Below are 13325 nucleotides of genomic sequence, written 5' to 3' on the forward strand. Positions count from 1 at the left end.
CCGTGGACCTCAACTCCTCAAGGTCATCTTTACTATCCCAGGTTCTATAGGGCGCTCATGTCAGTGAAATGCCAAGACGTGACTATACACGACAAATGTCTGCTGCTCACGTTGATTTCGGAGTGGCAATCATGCCAGTGGCCCCAATCATGGCGGGCAGCACCTGAGAAGCAATGTCAGCACAGCTCAAGCAACAGTCAATACTTGACTTGGACCCTCGGCCCGAAGAGGATGAAAGTTGAGGCTTACAATATTCACGGTAACACCCTCCGGTGCCAAGAACGTGGCCAAATTAAGACCCATTGAGCTGCGGCTTAGAGTTAGACAAGCTTCGGCCCCCATTTCTCGGTCTCGCCGTAAACGACCCCAGAAGACCGGGACATCCCGCCGGGAAACTAATTAACAAAGATATACGAACATGCCAAGTGCGGATAGGGCACATCTCAAAAGGTCACAGAAAACAGATGACTGGGAAAACACTCACCAGAGAGCACCCTTGGTAGCGGCGTAGTGGCACCCGTTGATTCCCCCACCGCGGCTCGCAATGCTGCCCACGAGAACGACACGGCCCCACCCCTGGGCGCGCATGCCGGGCAGGCAGGCCTTTGTCACGACGAACTGGCTGCGGGCGTTGACCTCCATCATCTCGTCCCAGTCGTCCTCGCCAATGTCCGCCGGGTCGCGGATCCGGCGACCGAGGCCGGCGTTGGCGACGAGCACCGAGACGGCCTTGTGCTTCTGCGCGACCTCGCCGTTGGCGAAGATGCTGGGCACCAAGTTCCGCGTCGATTCCCTCGAGGAGAGGTCGGCCTGGAAGGGGACGAAGAGCTGCGATGGATACTTATCGCGCAGCTCTTGAGCCAGAGCATCCGCTTTCGCCTGTTCTGAATGTTAATATACCTAAGAGATTAGGCCCGTGGTATACGTGGGTGGCCTCACGGGCCGTAGACCCGTACGGTCCTCCGTGCACCCGTGGTCCCCTCCCCATCTTGTCATCGGTGATGCCGTACCTGACTTGAGGAATAATGTAATGCGACATCGCAACCCTCTGCGGCGAGAGCATGGGCAACAGATGAGCCTATGCCACCACTGATCGCCGGTGAAGATTATCTGGTCAGCGGGAACATACGATGACAGCCTCACTAGCGGAGGGGGTCCAAGGTGGGATGGCCACTTACCTCGCCCCTGTCACCAGAGCTAGGCGGCCCTTGGTGGTGTTGTCTGTGCTTCTAATGCTGTATTGGACCATCTTGACAGTTGGACCCTTGTAACAGACCTGCGGACGGTTCGAGACTTTTGGTATGCACCTTGATGATAGGTAGGTAACAGGATACGAGCTATTCCTGTTCGAGAGGTACTCGTCGGGCTTCGAGTCTGGACTGGGATATCTGGGCTATCCCGTAGGTACGGAGGTAGACATCCAAAGGTTTAGATGAGTTGGTTCATAAGGTCGATTGAGAGGGCCCTGAATGAGGGGTTGGGAGAAGGGCGCGGATCGAAGGCCGAGCTTTGATAGCCGAGAATGTTCAATTGCCGCCGCTATCGGTGACAGTAAACTGGAGCATGAATCGCGGGCGGCACCAAACATGCCACAGCGCATCGCATTATTCTCGTGTAAATGGAATGGCAAAGACGCCCTTTTCTAGTTAGGGACACTATTTGATGGCTACTGCAAGGCAATTGAGAACTTTCGGCAAACGAATATTGAACAGCTGACCTAGATCCATATCCATAGTATATTGGCAATTGCCGACCCTCAAGGCTCTTGAGTATTTGTCAATTGCCGACTTTCAGGTCGTGACGCGGTCACAAAGAAGCTACAACGCCACGAATGCGTACCAAAAGTCCAAACTTTCAGTAGCCGACGCGTCTCACCAGCAGAAACTCTGCCTGCGTCGGTTATCCAGAAAACCGCTCTCCTGCTTGCGTGTCAACATCTGAATTGCCGTCCGATGAAGCAAGTTGCTAAGAAAACTTTGACGCGATTGGTCTCGAGACGGCTCAGACGGCATTCGACGTCTCCCCTTCCCGCAGTGAAACCCCAAACTCCCCGCAGAAATGCCCTACCCCGTGTTGTGTGGATTCCCGGGGAAGTGGTACTAACCGCGTCGATCTTGATACTTGGCGTATGATCACGAACTGTCCGATCGTTTCTCGGATTGTGTCCATGTGTTTATAAACGTTCACAGAGAACCTTCAGACGACAGCTTTCGCGGGGAAGCGTTCTCGTGCAGTTCAGACAGTGAGCCTACCGCACGCTCAAAGGTGCATGCAAGAGCCGCTTCTTTTCTACACGCCGTACTCTTTCAACTCTTGAGTCTACAGAGACCAAACTCCTTTTTCCAAGATGGGTGAACTTCGAGGGCAGCGGCTGGTCTTGGCCGTCAGCGTTCTCACATCGTTGGGTTTTATGCTCATTGGTTATGATAATGGCCTTATGGGAGGCTTGGGTAGGTATCTCTCTACAGACTACACCGAGATGCCAAGAGTTGGACCACTTTCTAACAGTTCTCTCTAGTCAATGCCCCGGCATTCAACTCGACCTTCGACTCACCAGACCCGACCATGACAGGCCTCATCGTGGCAATCTACGAAGGCAAGTAGACTCGACGAGGGGACTCGAAGTCCATGATTACGGTCAGCTGACTCTGCTTTCTATAGTTGGCTGTTTCTTCGGCTGCGTTGCAACGGCGATGTTCGGCGAGAAGTATGGACGCCGAAAGACCATTGCAATTGGTTGCTCTATCATGGTCGTCGGTGCCATCATCCAAGCCGCTTCGTATGGGCGCGCTCAGATGATTGTCGGGCGAATCGTCTCGGGTGTCGGAATGGGCATCGTCAACTCTACTGTTCCTGTTCTTCAGGCCGAGTTCAGCCCCAAGGCAAGCCGTGGCATTTGTAAGTTGAAACTTTCCCATTGATGCATTTGAGGTTGTCAGGCACCTCGACCGAGCTTCGCTGACCTCGAGGATCACAGACGTCTGCGCACAACTATCTACCCTAAACTTTGGAATCTTCCTCATCTACTGGATCGACTACGCATTCTCCTCACATCTCGAAAGCTACGCCTGGAGAGTTCCAGTTGCTCTGCAGTGCATCTGCATCCTGCCAATGTTTATCATTTTGCAGTTCATACCAGAGACTCCGCGATGGCTTGCGGCACACAAGCGATCAGATGAATGCCTGGCCGTCCTAAAGCGCCTCAAGTGTGACGAGGACGAGGACACGATTCTTGCCCTGCACCACTCAATCACGCAAACGGTTACGTACGAGGCAGAGAACAGCGCGAGTTCGTGGCGGGATCTCTTGGTACAAGACCGTATCCAGAGCCAGAAGAGATTCCTCATTGCGTGCTTCTTGCAAGGCGCACAGCAGCTTGGAGGAATCAATGCTATCATCTGTGAGTTGCACTAATGATCAGAATCATTTATTTTTTCTTGAATGAAGGTATGCTGACGGCTATGACTACTGAAGATTACAGCGGCACCCTATTCGAGAAGAGTATCGGGTTCGATAGTCACATGTCGAGTCTCATGTCTGGATTCTTACAGACTTGGTTCTTTGTTGCCTCGTTTATTCCATGGTTCTTGATCGACCGCGTGGGCAGACGACCCTTGGTAAATATTCATCCCCCTTCATTTCCCCAAAGCGTGGTGGGAAAAAGTCAAATTAACGAGATACGACAGCTCTTGTCCATGATTAGCGTCATGGCAATCGTCATGGCAGTTCAAGCAGCTCTCATCTACCAGGTCCAGAACTCTACTGCCATCGCCACATCAGCTGGCATTGGCGCTGCCGCCATGCTTTTCGTTTTCCAGGGTGCCTTTACCATCGGCTTCCAGGCAACTGTCTGGGTTTACCCGTAAGTTTCCTCATCTAGTTCTTCTGCCCTTCGTGTGGAGTCTTTACGCTAACTGCCGTGCTCGTATTACAGGTCGGAGATTTTGCCTCTGCGGATTCGGCAACTGGGCTCGTCCATCTCCAGTGCAACTAACTGGATTTTCAATTACGTGAGTGCCCCGCGGATGGAAAGATGTCCTCTGGCAGCTGCTGATTGATTCAATATGTAGATGGTCGTTCAAATTACTCCAATCTCCATCTCGAGTATTGGATGGCGCACTTACATCATCTTTGCGGTTTTGAATGCCGCGTGGGTGCCCGTCATCTACCTCTTCTTCCCTGAGACCAAGGGATTGGAGCTGGAGGATGTTGATCGCCTGTTTGCCGGCGAGGACTTTGAAAATACGATCCATGATAGAGATAGCAAGCACGAAGTCTGGGATATCGAAGACGTCAGCAGGGCTTAGTTGTGGTTGCTGTTAGTGCTGGGTCAAGACTCAAAGCACAGATTGGAAACCATTGCGGCGAAAAGGGGGCATTGAATACAGATTTTCAGAGTGAAGCTCATGTGGGTTTATTAGTATGAATAAGAGAAGTGTTCTATGATCGATTGTCTGTGGTATGGCACCTTCAACGTTTGTTCGCCATCTTCGTGTAATTGCGCTGGTACGGCCCCGACCACATGCAGCCAGTCTCATAAAGTGGACTAAAGGCCATCTTCATGGCTCAACTGGCGAGAATACCCTCTTTTGGGTAAGATTTATTTTTTGAAAAAGAAATTCCCTCGAGGGGAAGAGCTCTTGACGCTCATCGATCTCGATACATAAAAGACTCGAACTTCCCGTATCCTGACTCGGTGTCGAGGGTTGGACTGCAACTAGCATAGTAATAGTCTACACTCTACAGCAGCCGGCTGGCCTCCGGTAAAACTGAAATTATCTTGACGCGCAATCCTTGAGTAGACTAATACGATCAATATCCGTAGTCCCTCGTTGTGCAAATGCCGACCCGTGACTATGCACGTGAGGGAGACACAGTTCTTGAGACATTTGCCGAACGCAGGCCGAACGCTGGCCACAGACCCACGAACTCTATCCTGTGACAGGAACAGGTGCATCGTGCCCGCAGTCGTGCCCCGCATCCGTGCGACCTGGAGACACAAAAACGCCCCAACTGATTGCTCTTCAACCGTCCAACCGTTGAACGTCGACGCCAAGAATTCCCGCAGTGCTTCTCGAAGAACCTTCTTGGCAATTGAAGGCAATACGACGTTGATTGTCTCAATTAGCTTACCACATAACTCATCTTCAGCTTCTCACAATGGCAAACTTCAGGGTCTACGACGACCGAGTCAAGAAGCTGTTCGGCTCCGCACCGTCGCTCGAGTTGTTGCACGAGAACCAGGACTATCCTTTCGCTCACGAGGCAGGCGTCTTCATCGAGCGTAACAACACCCTCTTCATCACTAGCAACCAGTACCACGACCATGCAGCCGGCGGCCGCAAGATCCAGATCTGCCGCGTCACACTGCCGTCCGATGGCAGTTCCAAGACAAAATGTGAGGAGATCAACCCCGCCGTCATAACGATGGCCAACGGAGGTGTCAACTACCTGGACGGGGTCGTCTTCTGCGCCCAGGGCACGCACTCCGCGCCTGGAGGCCTGGTCTTTATGGAGGCGGAACCGCCCTACCAGACACGTATGATGGTCAACTCGTTCCACGGACGGGAGTTCAACTCTGTCAACGACGTTGTGGTGCACAGTGACGGCTCTCTGTGGTTCACCGACCCGATTTATGGCTATGAGCAGGGTATCCGGCCGAAGCCGCAGCTTCCCAATCAAGTTTACAGATATGATCCCATCCGTGGGTCGATTCGGGCCATGGCCGATGGCTTTGGCCGGCCGAATGGTATTTGCTTCAGCCCCGACGAGAAGACTGTGTACATTACGGACACCGACTGGATTCATGGTGATGGCTCAACTGATCTCACACGAGCGTCAACAATGTGAGTTTTTACGGCACGGCCTCAACAGCCAGGATACGACACCTCTATGAGATCAAATGAACTGACAAAGATTGACAGCTACGCATTCGATGTGGTCCCCTACTCAGGAGAGCCCTTTTTGACAAACAGGCGTCTCTTTGCCATGGCTGATACCGGCATTCCAGATGGCATCAAGTGCGACGTGCACGGGAACGTGTACAGCGGCTGCGGCGACGGTGTCAACATCTGGTCTGCAGGGGGTGTTTTGCTAGGAAAGATCCTTGTTCAGGGTGGTGCTGCCAACTTCTGCTTCGGCCGCAATGGAGAAATCTTCATCTTGAATGAGAACCGATTATGGAGGGCCAAGTTGGCAGATGATACGAAAGGCGCATTGCTGTGCATTTAAGCATAAGTACATACAAACATGGCACTGACTTCTCAATAGCTCAAGCTTTTCTGAATCAAACGGCACTTGTGAAGTGATTGATGCTTGTAACTGCGTGGGCCGTTGTACAATAGAATCCTCAGCCTCGAAGCCTGAGAACAGCGTTCCTCTCTTCTACTTATTCTGTTCCAACAGCCATTGAATACCCTTGAGTGTATCTTCCACGAAGGTCCTGCTCTTCTCCAGGAGTGGCCAATTGGTCCAAAAGTAGTGAGGCAGCCCGGCATAGATATCAAGCTTTGTCTTGACCCCAGCTTCCTCTCTCAAAACCCGCTCATAGATCAGTCCCTCGTCTCGGAAAGGGTCCAGCCCAGCCAGCTGGAAGTATGTAGGTGGCAGCCCCTTGTGACCTTGACCGATTCTGCCATAGTGAAACGGAATGAAGAGAGGACTCTCCACATCGGGCTGAATGATAGCACGCAGTGCCGCTTCCCCATCACCGGCGGTGTTGCCTATGACGGGGTCTTTGCACGGCGTAACGGAGGGGTGGCTGAGATACTCGGGGCGGTACTTTTCGGGTATGGATTCGGGAGGAGCGAGGCACATGATAGCCGGAACGCAGAGGTACTGTCCCGTGAGCGGCGGGGAGAGGTTGTTGTCGCGGGCGAGGTGGGCGAGGATAGCCGTGATGTTACCGCCCGCGGAGCCGCCACCGATGATAAAACCTTGGGAAGGGTCTGCGCCTAGTTCGGCTGCGTTCTCAGCGGCCTGGGACACGATCCTTGGTCAGTCATGACGCAATTGAGGAAGTGGTACATGTGAGTTACCCATTGCAACGCGTCCCAGCTGTCATTGACACCAGTTGGAAAGGGAAATTCAGGAGCAAGCCTGCTTTAAGTCAGTGTTGATACCGAGCATCAAGGCTTAAGTCGTAAGCTAACCGATACTCAACATTGATGCAAACTGCGCCGAGATCTCTACTGAACAGGCGGCAGTTCACCTCTTCGTCAGAGAGATCACCCATGCACCACCCGCCCTCGTGATACATCACAATGAGTGGACTGCCTCCAGAAGGGGCCTTCAAGGGGGCATAGACCCGAATGGCGATTTCATGGCCGTCTCTCATGGTGACCTTGCGGTCTTCCTCGCGGACCTGCTCCGGAATGGGGCCGGGGAGGTAGCGCAGGTGGTGGGACTCACGCAAGCGCGTCGCTCGATGTTCTCGCATCGCGAAGAAGTCATTTCGTCCAAAGTAAGGGTCTCCGCGCTGCGGGTCCCGGAGAGGCCGGGCAGCGAGTTCCTGGAGAAGGAGATATGTTGTTAGTATCTATGCATGCACTGAGAAAATAAAAGTTAGTTGACAGTGGGCTGGCGTGAACTTACGGCCTCAATTGACGGATCGACTATGCCATAGGCGAGGAGCTCTTCACGAGTTCGCGGTGCCATAGCTCACAGTCTTGTTCAGGTCAGTCTGAGGAGTTGTTGAATGTGTCTTCAGATGAACTTCTGCAGCGTTGTGCGGGGGTGTAAGCTGACGGAGCCCGTTGTGGACATGGCACGTTGGAAACTTCAACGCTAATGTTGAGAAGGATCTCAGATTATCTAATCAGTATAAACACAGTGAAACAACTTGTATGGGGCATTGAATCAAGCTACAATTGCGAATTTGTCTTGGTTGATACCAGTATACTACTCGACGAATCTGTAGCCTGCCCAATTCCGCGTAGTGCAATCGGAAAGGGGGTGCCTTGGTTGCCTAAAGTAACGTAGCCCGCACAAAGGTGTTTCAAAGCCGTGAACCAACGCCGAATGCACACGTTCGCGGAAAGATATGGGATAAATCGCATCCAATAATAGGGATAACATCTTTGACAGTACGGCTAATTCACCCAGGCTTGGATTAGCTATGTCAGAGGAAGAGAGGCCAGGACTATTGTGTTCCATCAACCAGTCGCCCGCTATGATATTCCATGCATCGAAGGATGTATAGATGATTGTAAAGAACAACAAGCACCTGTTGGTGTTATGTTTCATGCTGAGGGAGGCGTCCAACACCATTGGTCACGGTGAACGGGATTATCATCGAGTTCTCGGCCCCCGATGCTTCTGAGCGAGGGTTCAAGAGACAAGGAGCATCGAATCCCCAAGGGAACGGTCGCGAAGGCGATTGACCGAGCCGTATACACCGAGTAATTGGCTGGCATACGACAAGGCGACCGGTTGCCTTGCCAAGCCCTGGAAGAAAGGAACCCAAAGTTGACCCGGACGCGCCACCAAGCACGCGTGATGTACTAGATACCCTTGCTAGAAATGTCAACAGCCTACACACCTCCTCTTCGGAGCCAATAGAATGAAGAGCCTATCGGGAAGCCTGGGTCTTGTTACAGCTTTTGCTGCACTTTGCCGCCATAAGGAAGGTGATTTCCGAAGGACTCGAAAGTTGGGAGACTGTGGGACGTGTGTATGAGTCTCTCGAAAGGCGTTATCGACGTGATTGTTTCCGGGGACTCCATTCCCACATCCAGGAATTTGAGGCCTCTAACGAGATTCAATGGACATTGCGGAACTCGGTGGTGGTTTTGGAAGTTTTGGACGTTGCGTCCGCCAGTGCGGCTATAATTTTCGTTACACTTCCCTTCCGCGGATGCCCTAACCACCCTTCCTTCCACTAAGAGAGACTGGCACGGGACTGATCAGGGGCTCCGGTGTATAAGGACGGCAGACCATAGGCAGTTTCTCAGTGAAGTCTGTTGGAAACATATTGTAGTTAGGTACTGGCTAAAGGAGACCCTGTCCACGATGCGACGTGTCTCCTGCATCCTGCCACACCCTCACGAAGTCACGGCTCGGCAGAGCCATTGATTCCTCTGCATTTCACGATACTGTTAAGATAATGGATAATTGAATGGCCAAAATTGATCCAAGAAGGGGAATAAAAGCAAATAACCACTAGGGCTTTAGATGTAGCTGTTACCGTGGGCTAGCCTCTGAATTATTAGGGCTCCAAAAGCCAACAGCTACTTTATGCTTCCCCTTTGACTTTGTCGAGTCGAGTTAGGACTTGGAGGACCGCGCCTCGCACTCTTTCTTTAACTTTCTCCTCCTTTTCAGATTCTCTGGACGTCTTCAACCTAGATCAGACGCGGTGATCTTGCATGTCGCAACTCTTCATCGCTTTCTAGAGTCTTACAGAATACCCCGAGTAAGTGAAAGTTGTCAAAAAGACTTTAGCCATTTTGGACTAGGTACAAGCCAGCAGTGAACAAGCGATTAGACTGGCAAGATAAGTGTGACTGAAGTACTCAGGCTGGCGGTATCGTGGTCCTCTGGCTAGCTTACTGTCAATTATCTATTGAGCTGCAAGAGCTGACTACCAAATATACAGAAGCTTATTACTTCGTCAGAGATGGAGCAGCCCGTCCAGCCTTCGATTGAGCACAAGCCCAACGGCACTGGGGCGGATAGACCACAACGCTTAATGGAACCTCAACCTCCCCGAGGGACAGAGCTGTGAGCCCCAACGCTATTTCCATCTCTTTTTGCTTGATCTCAGCTAATTAAATCGCTGTAGACCCTCCGAATCTTCACGACGCCAAGCCTCAAGCTCAGTTGCTGCACAATGCGGCTCTGCACGATCGACTAAAGCCTCACATGAAGAGGAGAATTTGTCTTCGGAAACCGATCGAAAGAAGGACTTGAAAGACTCGAAGGACTTGAAGAAGCAGACAACTTCAGATGGAAGTAGCTATCGAGGTATTGCGAAGGAGTTGGTTTCACAGGCTGGCGGCCAATTTGATAATCAAAATACGGACCCTCAGCAGATTAAGTTGGATGTGTCTTGGTCAACCAAGTAAGGCTTCACGAGAGTACGACGCCTCAGCTTCGCAGCTACGTCCTCAACAGCTCAAAGAGTTAATCAAGCTACCAACCCCAGAGTAGATGTTGTCCAAAATTAAAACGGTCCACTATCCACCTCACCGTCGAAGGTCTACCGTTGTCGACGGCTGTCGCGGCTCACGAGTCAGACCGGGATCCATTTTGCACCAAATCCACACTTTGATGGAGTCTTTCTGCGCCCTACGTCATCGAATGACATCATGCCGTCGCAGAACCGTTGACCGAAGGTTTTCGGTCCTTTTCTCAGCCTCCCGTTGGTCATCCCGAAGGGAATCAATGGGCGGGCCGATAGAGTGTTCCTTTCGAGGTCTGCCCCTCCAACCCCTCGATGTGGGTCATATCGGAAAGAAGCGTAGAGAGAAATGCCATTTCAAAGCCTCATGTTGTAGACAAGTGTCAAATCAAGAGAAGAAGTGCCGTTGATATCAGGTGATTGAATACAGTGTACAGTTTCGGAGGAGCTGTCAGGAACATCCTTGAGCTTTCTTGTCCACGCCTTGCTGTCATTGGCAACGAAGCTTGCGATAAGACATGCTCGACAGGGAAGTAAATGCAGTGCCGTATTCCTGAAACCTGTCTGCGCTCTTTTTTTGGAACCCACTTGCCCCTCCATCCATGATCCGCCCAGGGACCGTCGCGTTGTTCCTGAAGATGACCCCCCACCTTTCACAAGCTCGCCGATCATTGAAAATCTGTCACCAACAGTAACAAAGTTTCTTTCTTTTCTCTCTTCACTCTATTTTCTCTCTCACATCTTCCCTCCTAGAATTGTCATTCCATATCCTTCAAGATGCCTCAAGTAAGTAAAAATCCCGGCTTCAATGGGTAGGCCTCATGAGCTGTCTCAAGATCAATCCGTCTAACCACTCTCTTGTCAGATCAAGTGCCTTCTCTTCGACTGCGATAACACGCTCGTTCTCTCTGAGAACGCCGCTTTCGAGGCCTGCGCTCAGCTCGCCAACCAGATCCTCGAGAAGTTCGGCTTCGAGAAGCGCTATGGCGGCACCGAGCTCATGCACCAGTTCGTCGGTCAGAACTTCCGCAGCATGATGACCGGCCTCTGCGCCCGTCACGGCTTCACCATCCCCGCCGACGAGTTTGACCAATGGGTCGCCAAGGAGCTCGACACCACCATTGCGAACCTCCGTGCAAAGGCTGAGCCCTGCGAGAACGTCATCGAGGTCCTCGAGAAGCTCCAGAAGGACAAGAAGTACCACATGGCCATCGTCTCCTCTTCCGCCATGCCCCGCGTTGTCGCCTCCATTGAGAAGACCAAGATGGACCAGTTCTTCGACAAGCCCGACATCGGCATCTTCTCCGCTGCCAGCAGCATCGACCCCCCCGTCTCCAAGCCTAACCCGGCCATCTACCTTCACGCCTGCGAGAAGCTCGGCTACAAGCCCAGCGAGTGCATCGCCATCGAGGACAGCAGAAGCGGTGCCACCGCTGCCAAGAATGCCGGCATTCCCCTTTTGGGATACGTCGGACCCTACTACGAGGAGGGCCAGGAGAAGCTGGACTCCATGATCAAGCTCTTCAGCGAGGAGCTTGGCGCTTTTGATGTTATGCACAACTGGAAGGACTTTGAGAGCATCTTGGCCAAGTACGAGAGCTCATAGATATAGATACCCGTATACTGTTTAGACCTTTTTTTGAAACGAATGGAAACGCGGCATAGGCTACAAGCTGCATGAATGGCATGCCACACATAGACTTATAGAGCTTGGAAAAATAGACACGAATTGAACGAACCCCTGCAAGTGCAACTTGGTGTCAAGAACCACAGCCATAATTGATCCTTTCTTAGGGTCACCAACTTCTGACTCGCGCTATCGGCTAAGATTGACGAGTACCTTAGACTTGAGGAGGTCTCAAATGTTTATGGATTGCTTTGCATTGGAGGCTTAGAAGCTACTGCCAGACAGTGGCGAATGGTGGGGAGTCACGTCAGGCGTTTGTTCAAGAAGTAAACCGCATGTAACGTCTTCATACCTCAATTGATACTCTGTGAAACCTAGATGATTGATAGACTCTACTAAGCCCCTGTCATCGTGACCGTGGTAGTCACGCGTACGGTGACAACCAGTGTCCGCGTTGGGTCAATCGCCTGAGCTGGCTCAAGTGTCACTACCGGAACAGACGCCGGAGCGATACTCGCCGTTGTCACGACATTGGTGAGGGCGACTTCGTCGCGACAACAGCAAGCAGCAGTCACTAAATTTGTGTCGTTTTTGTCATCTTTCAGGGCCAAGCCACCCACAATGGCAGACGCCACACCCGTGAGAGAGGATATGAGAGTCAGCACTAGCGCCACGAGACCGACCCAGTACAGTGTCCAATCGCGGTATCGCCGACGGTCACGCAGGAATTGCCTGAGAGTCCGTGGCGAATAGTTCAAAAATTCTTTCTCCAATTCCAGGAGCCGGGGCAACCAATAGTTGTAATCGACAGCCTGTCTTGAAGCAACCGGCAGCTGCCCGGCACGAGGATCGATTCCGCTCAACGACCTGAATCTGCGTGGCAAAGTGCGCTGAAACTTCTGGTAATAACGCTTGAACCATTCTATGCTCTCTAAATCGTTGTATGGGAGTATGAGCGATACGGTTTGCAACGTCTCCTCGATGAAGTCAGAGTCGATGAAGGATCTTCTACCACCAGGCTTGTCATGTCAATAAATTACATTCTCTTCATCAATCAGGTGTGAACAAACCTGCGACGGTCTCAATGTCTCATTCCAATCATGTATTCTCTCCATTGCAGACACATGGAAGAAAACTAGGAGAGTGATTCGATTTGGCCTTTTCTTGTGTTTTTGCATTAGCAAGTGTTCGAGAATGTTGTCGGTAGGTTGTATGACAAAGTCACCGAACTCTTGGAAGTCGCGTAAGGTGAATGTGTGGTCGAAGATTTTACTATCCAGAGAGTCATCTTGTTGGGGGAGAATAGCTCTGCGGGCAACGATGATGTTGTCCTCTTTCTCCCATTTGAAGTCATGCTCGCCTGGTGGACGGCTCTCGCCAGTTGTATTGAAACGATGCAGCAGCAAAATCTCGATGGCGAAATCGATGGAATTGTATACAATATCTATCTTACAATGGATGTTAGTACTATACATTCCGGAGAGGGAGAAGTTGGATTTATTCATCATAACTCCGACTCGAATTGAGGAGAAATAGGTAGCAGGACATACAAGCGTAGTTGGCAGCCTGTTAATATCA

The 13325-nt window shown here is 51.6% G+C and overlaps 4 protein-coding genes across 4 annotated transcripts; 3 read left to right on the forward strand and 1 right to left on the reverse strand.

The window, feature by feature from the left end:
* Positions 1–2049: 2049 nt before the first annotated feature.
* Positions 2050–4376, forward strand: HER10_EVM0007373 (uncharacterized protein). Its single transcript, XM_035476931.1, has 8 exons — positions 2050–2450; positions 2519–2596; positions 2662–2898; positions 2978–3400; positions 3475–3617; positions 3687–3862; positions 3935–4010; positions 4071–4376. The coding sequence occupies exons 1-8, from the start codon at positions 2348–2350 to the stop codon at positions 4305–4307; spliced, it is 1473 nt and encodes a 490-aa protein (XP_035338549.1). The 5' UTR covers positions 2050–2347; the 3' UTR covers positions 4308–4376.
* Positions 4377–4944: 568 nt separating this feature from the next.
* Positions 4945–6231, forward strand: HER10_EVM0001656 (SMP-30/Gluconolaconase/LRE-like region; the record flags this gene model as incomplete). Its single annotated transcript, XM_035471397.1, has 2 exons — positions 4945–5846; positions 5925–6231. Exons 1-2 carry the CDS (start codon positions 5161–5163, stop codon positions 6229–6231), a joined length of 993 nt encoding a protein of 330 aa, XP_035338004.1. The 5' UTR covers positions 4945–5160.
* Positions 6232–6384: 153 nt separating this feature from the next.
* On the reverse strand, positions 6385–7746 carry HER10_EVM0008155 (uncharacterized protein; the record flags this gene model as incomplete). Its single annotated transcript, XM_035477687.1, has 4 exons — positions 7594–7746; positions 7152–7510; positions 7038–7098; positions 6385–6978 (listed from the first exon to the last, which is right to left on the reverse strand). The coding sequence occupies exons 1-4, from the start codon at positions 7654–7656 to the stop codon at positions 6385–6387; spliced, it is 1077 nt and encodes a 358-aa protein (XP_035338629.1). The 5' UTR covers positions 7657–7746.
* A 2751-nt stretch (positions 7747–10497) lies between these two features.
* HER10_EVM0001935 (haloacid dehalogenase-like hydrolase) lies at positions 10498–11865 on the forward strand. The gene is made up of 2 exons (XM_035471667.1): positions 10498–10906; positions 10986–11865. Exons 1-2 carry the CDS (start codon positions 10898–10900, stop codon positions 11724–11726), a joined length of 750 nt encoding a protein of 249 aa, XP_035338031.1. The 5' UTR covers positions 10498–10897; the 3' UTR covers positions 11727–11865.
* Positions 11866–13325: the final 1460 nt, after the last annotated feature.

The sequence above is a fragment of the Colletotrichum scovillei genome (assembly GCF_011075155.1).
Source record: "Colletotrichum scovillei strain TJNH1 chromosome Unknown Contig00001, whole genome shotgun sequence".
Lineage (NCBI taxonomy): Eukaryota > Fungi > Ascomycota > Sordariomycetes > Glomerellales > Glomerellaceae > Colletotrichum > Colletotrichum scovillei.

Bases quoted from the DNA above. Each gene is read 5' to 3' on its own strand.
- HER10_EVM0007373 (XM_035476931.1), top strand. From the start codon at position 2,348: ATGGGTGAACTTCGAGGGCAGCGGCTGGTCTTGGCCGTCAGCGTTCTC. The intron at 2,597-2,661 runs GCAAGTAGACTC...TGCTTTCTATAG, and splicing joins CATCGTGGCAATCTACGAAG to TTGGCTGTTTCTTCGGCTGC. The intron at 3,618-3,686 runs GTAAATATTCAT...GAGATACGACAG, and splicing joins GCGTGGGCAGACGACCCTTG to CTCTTGTCCATGATTAGCGT.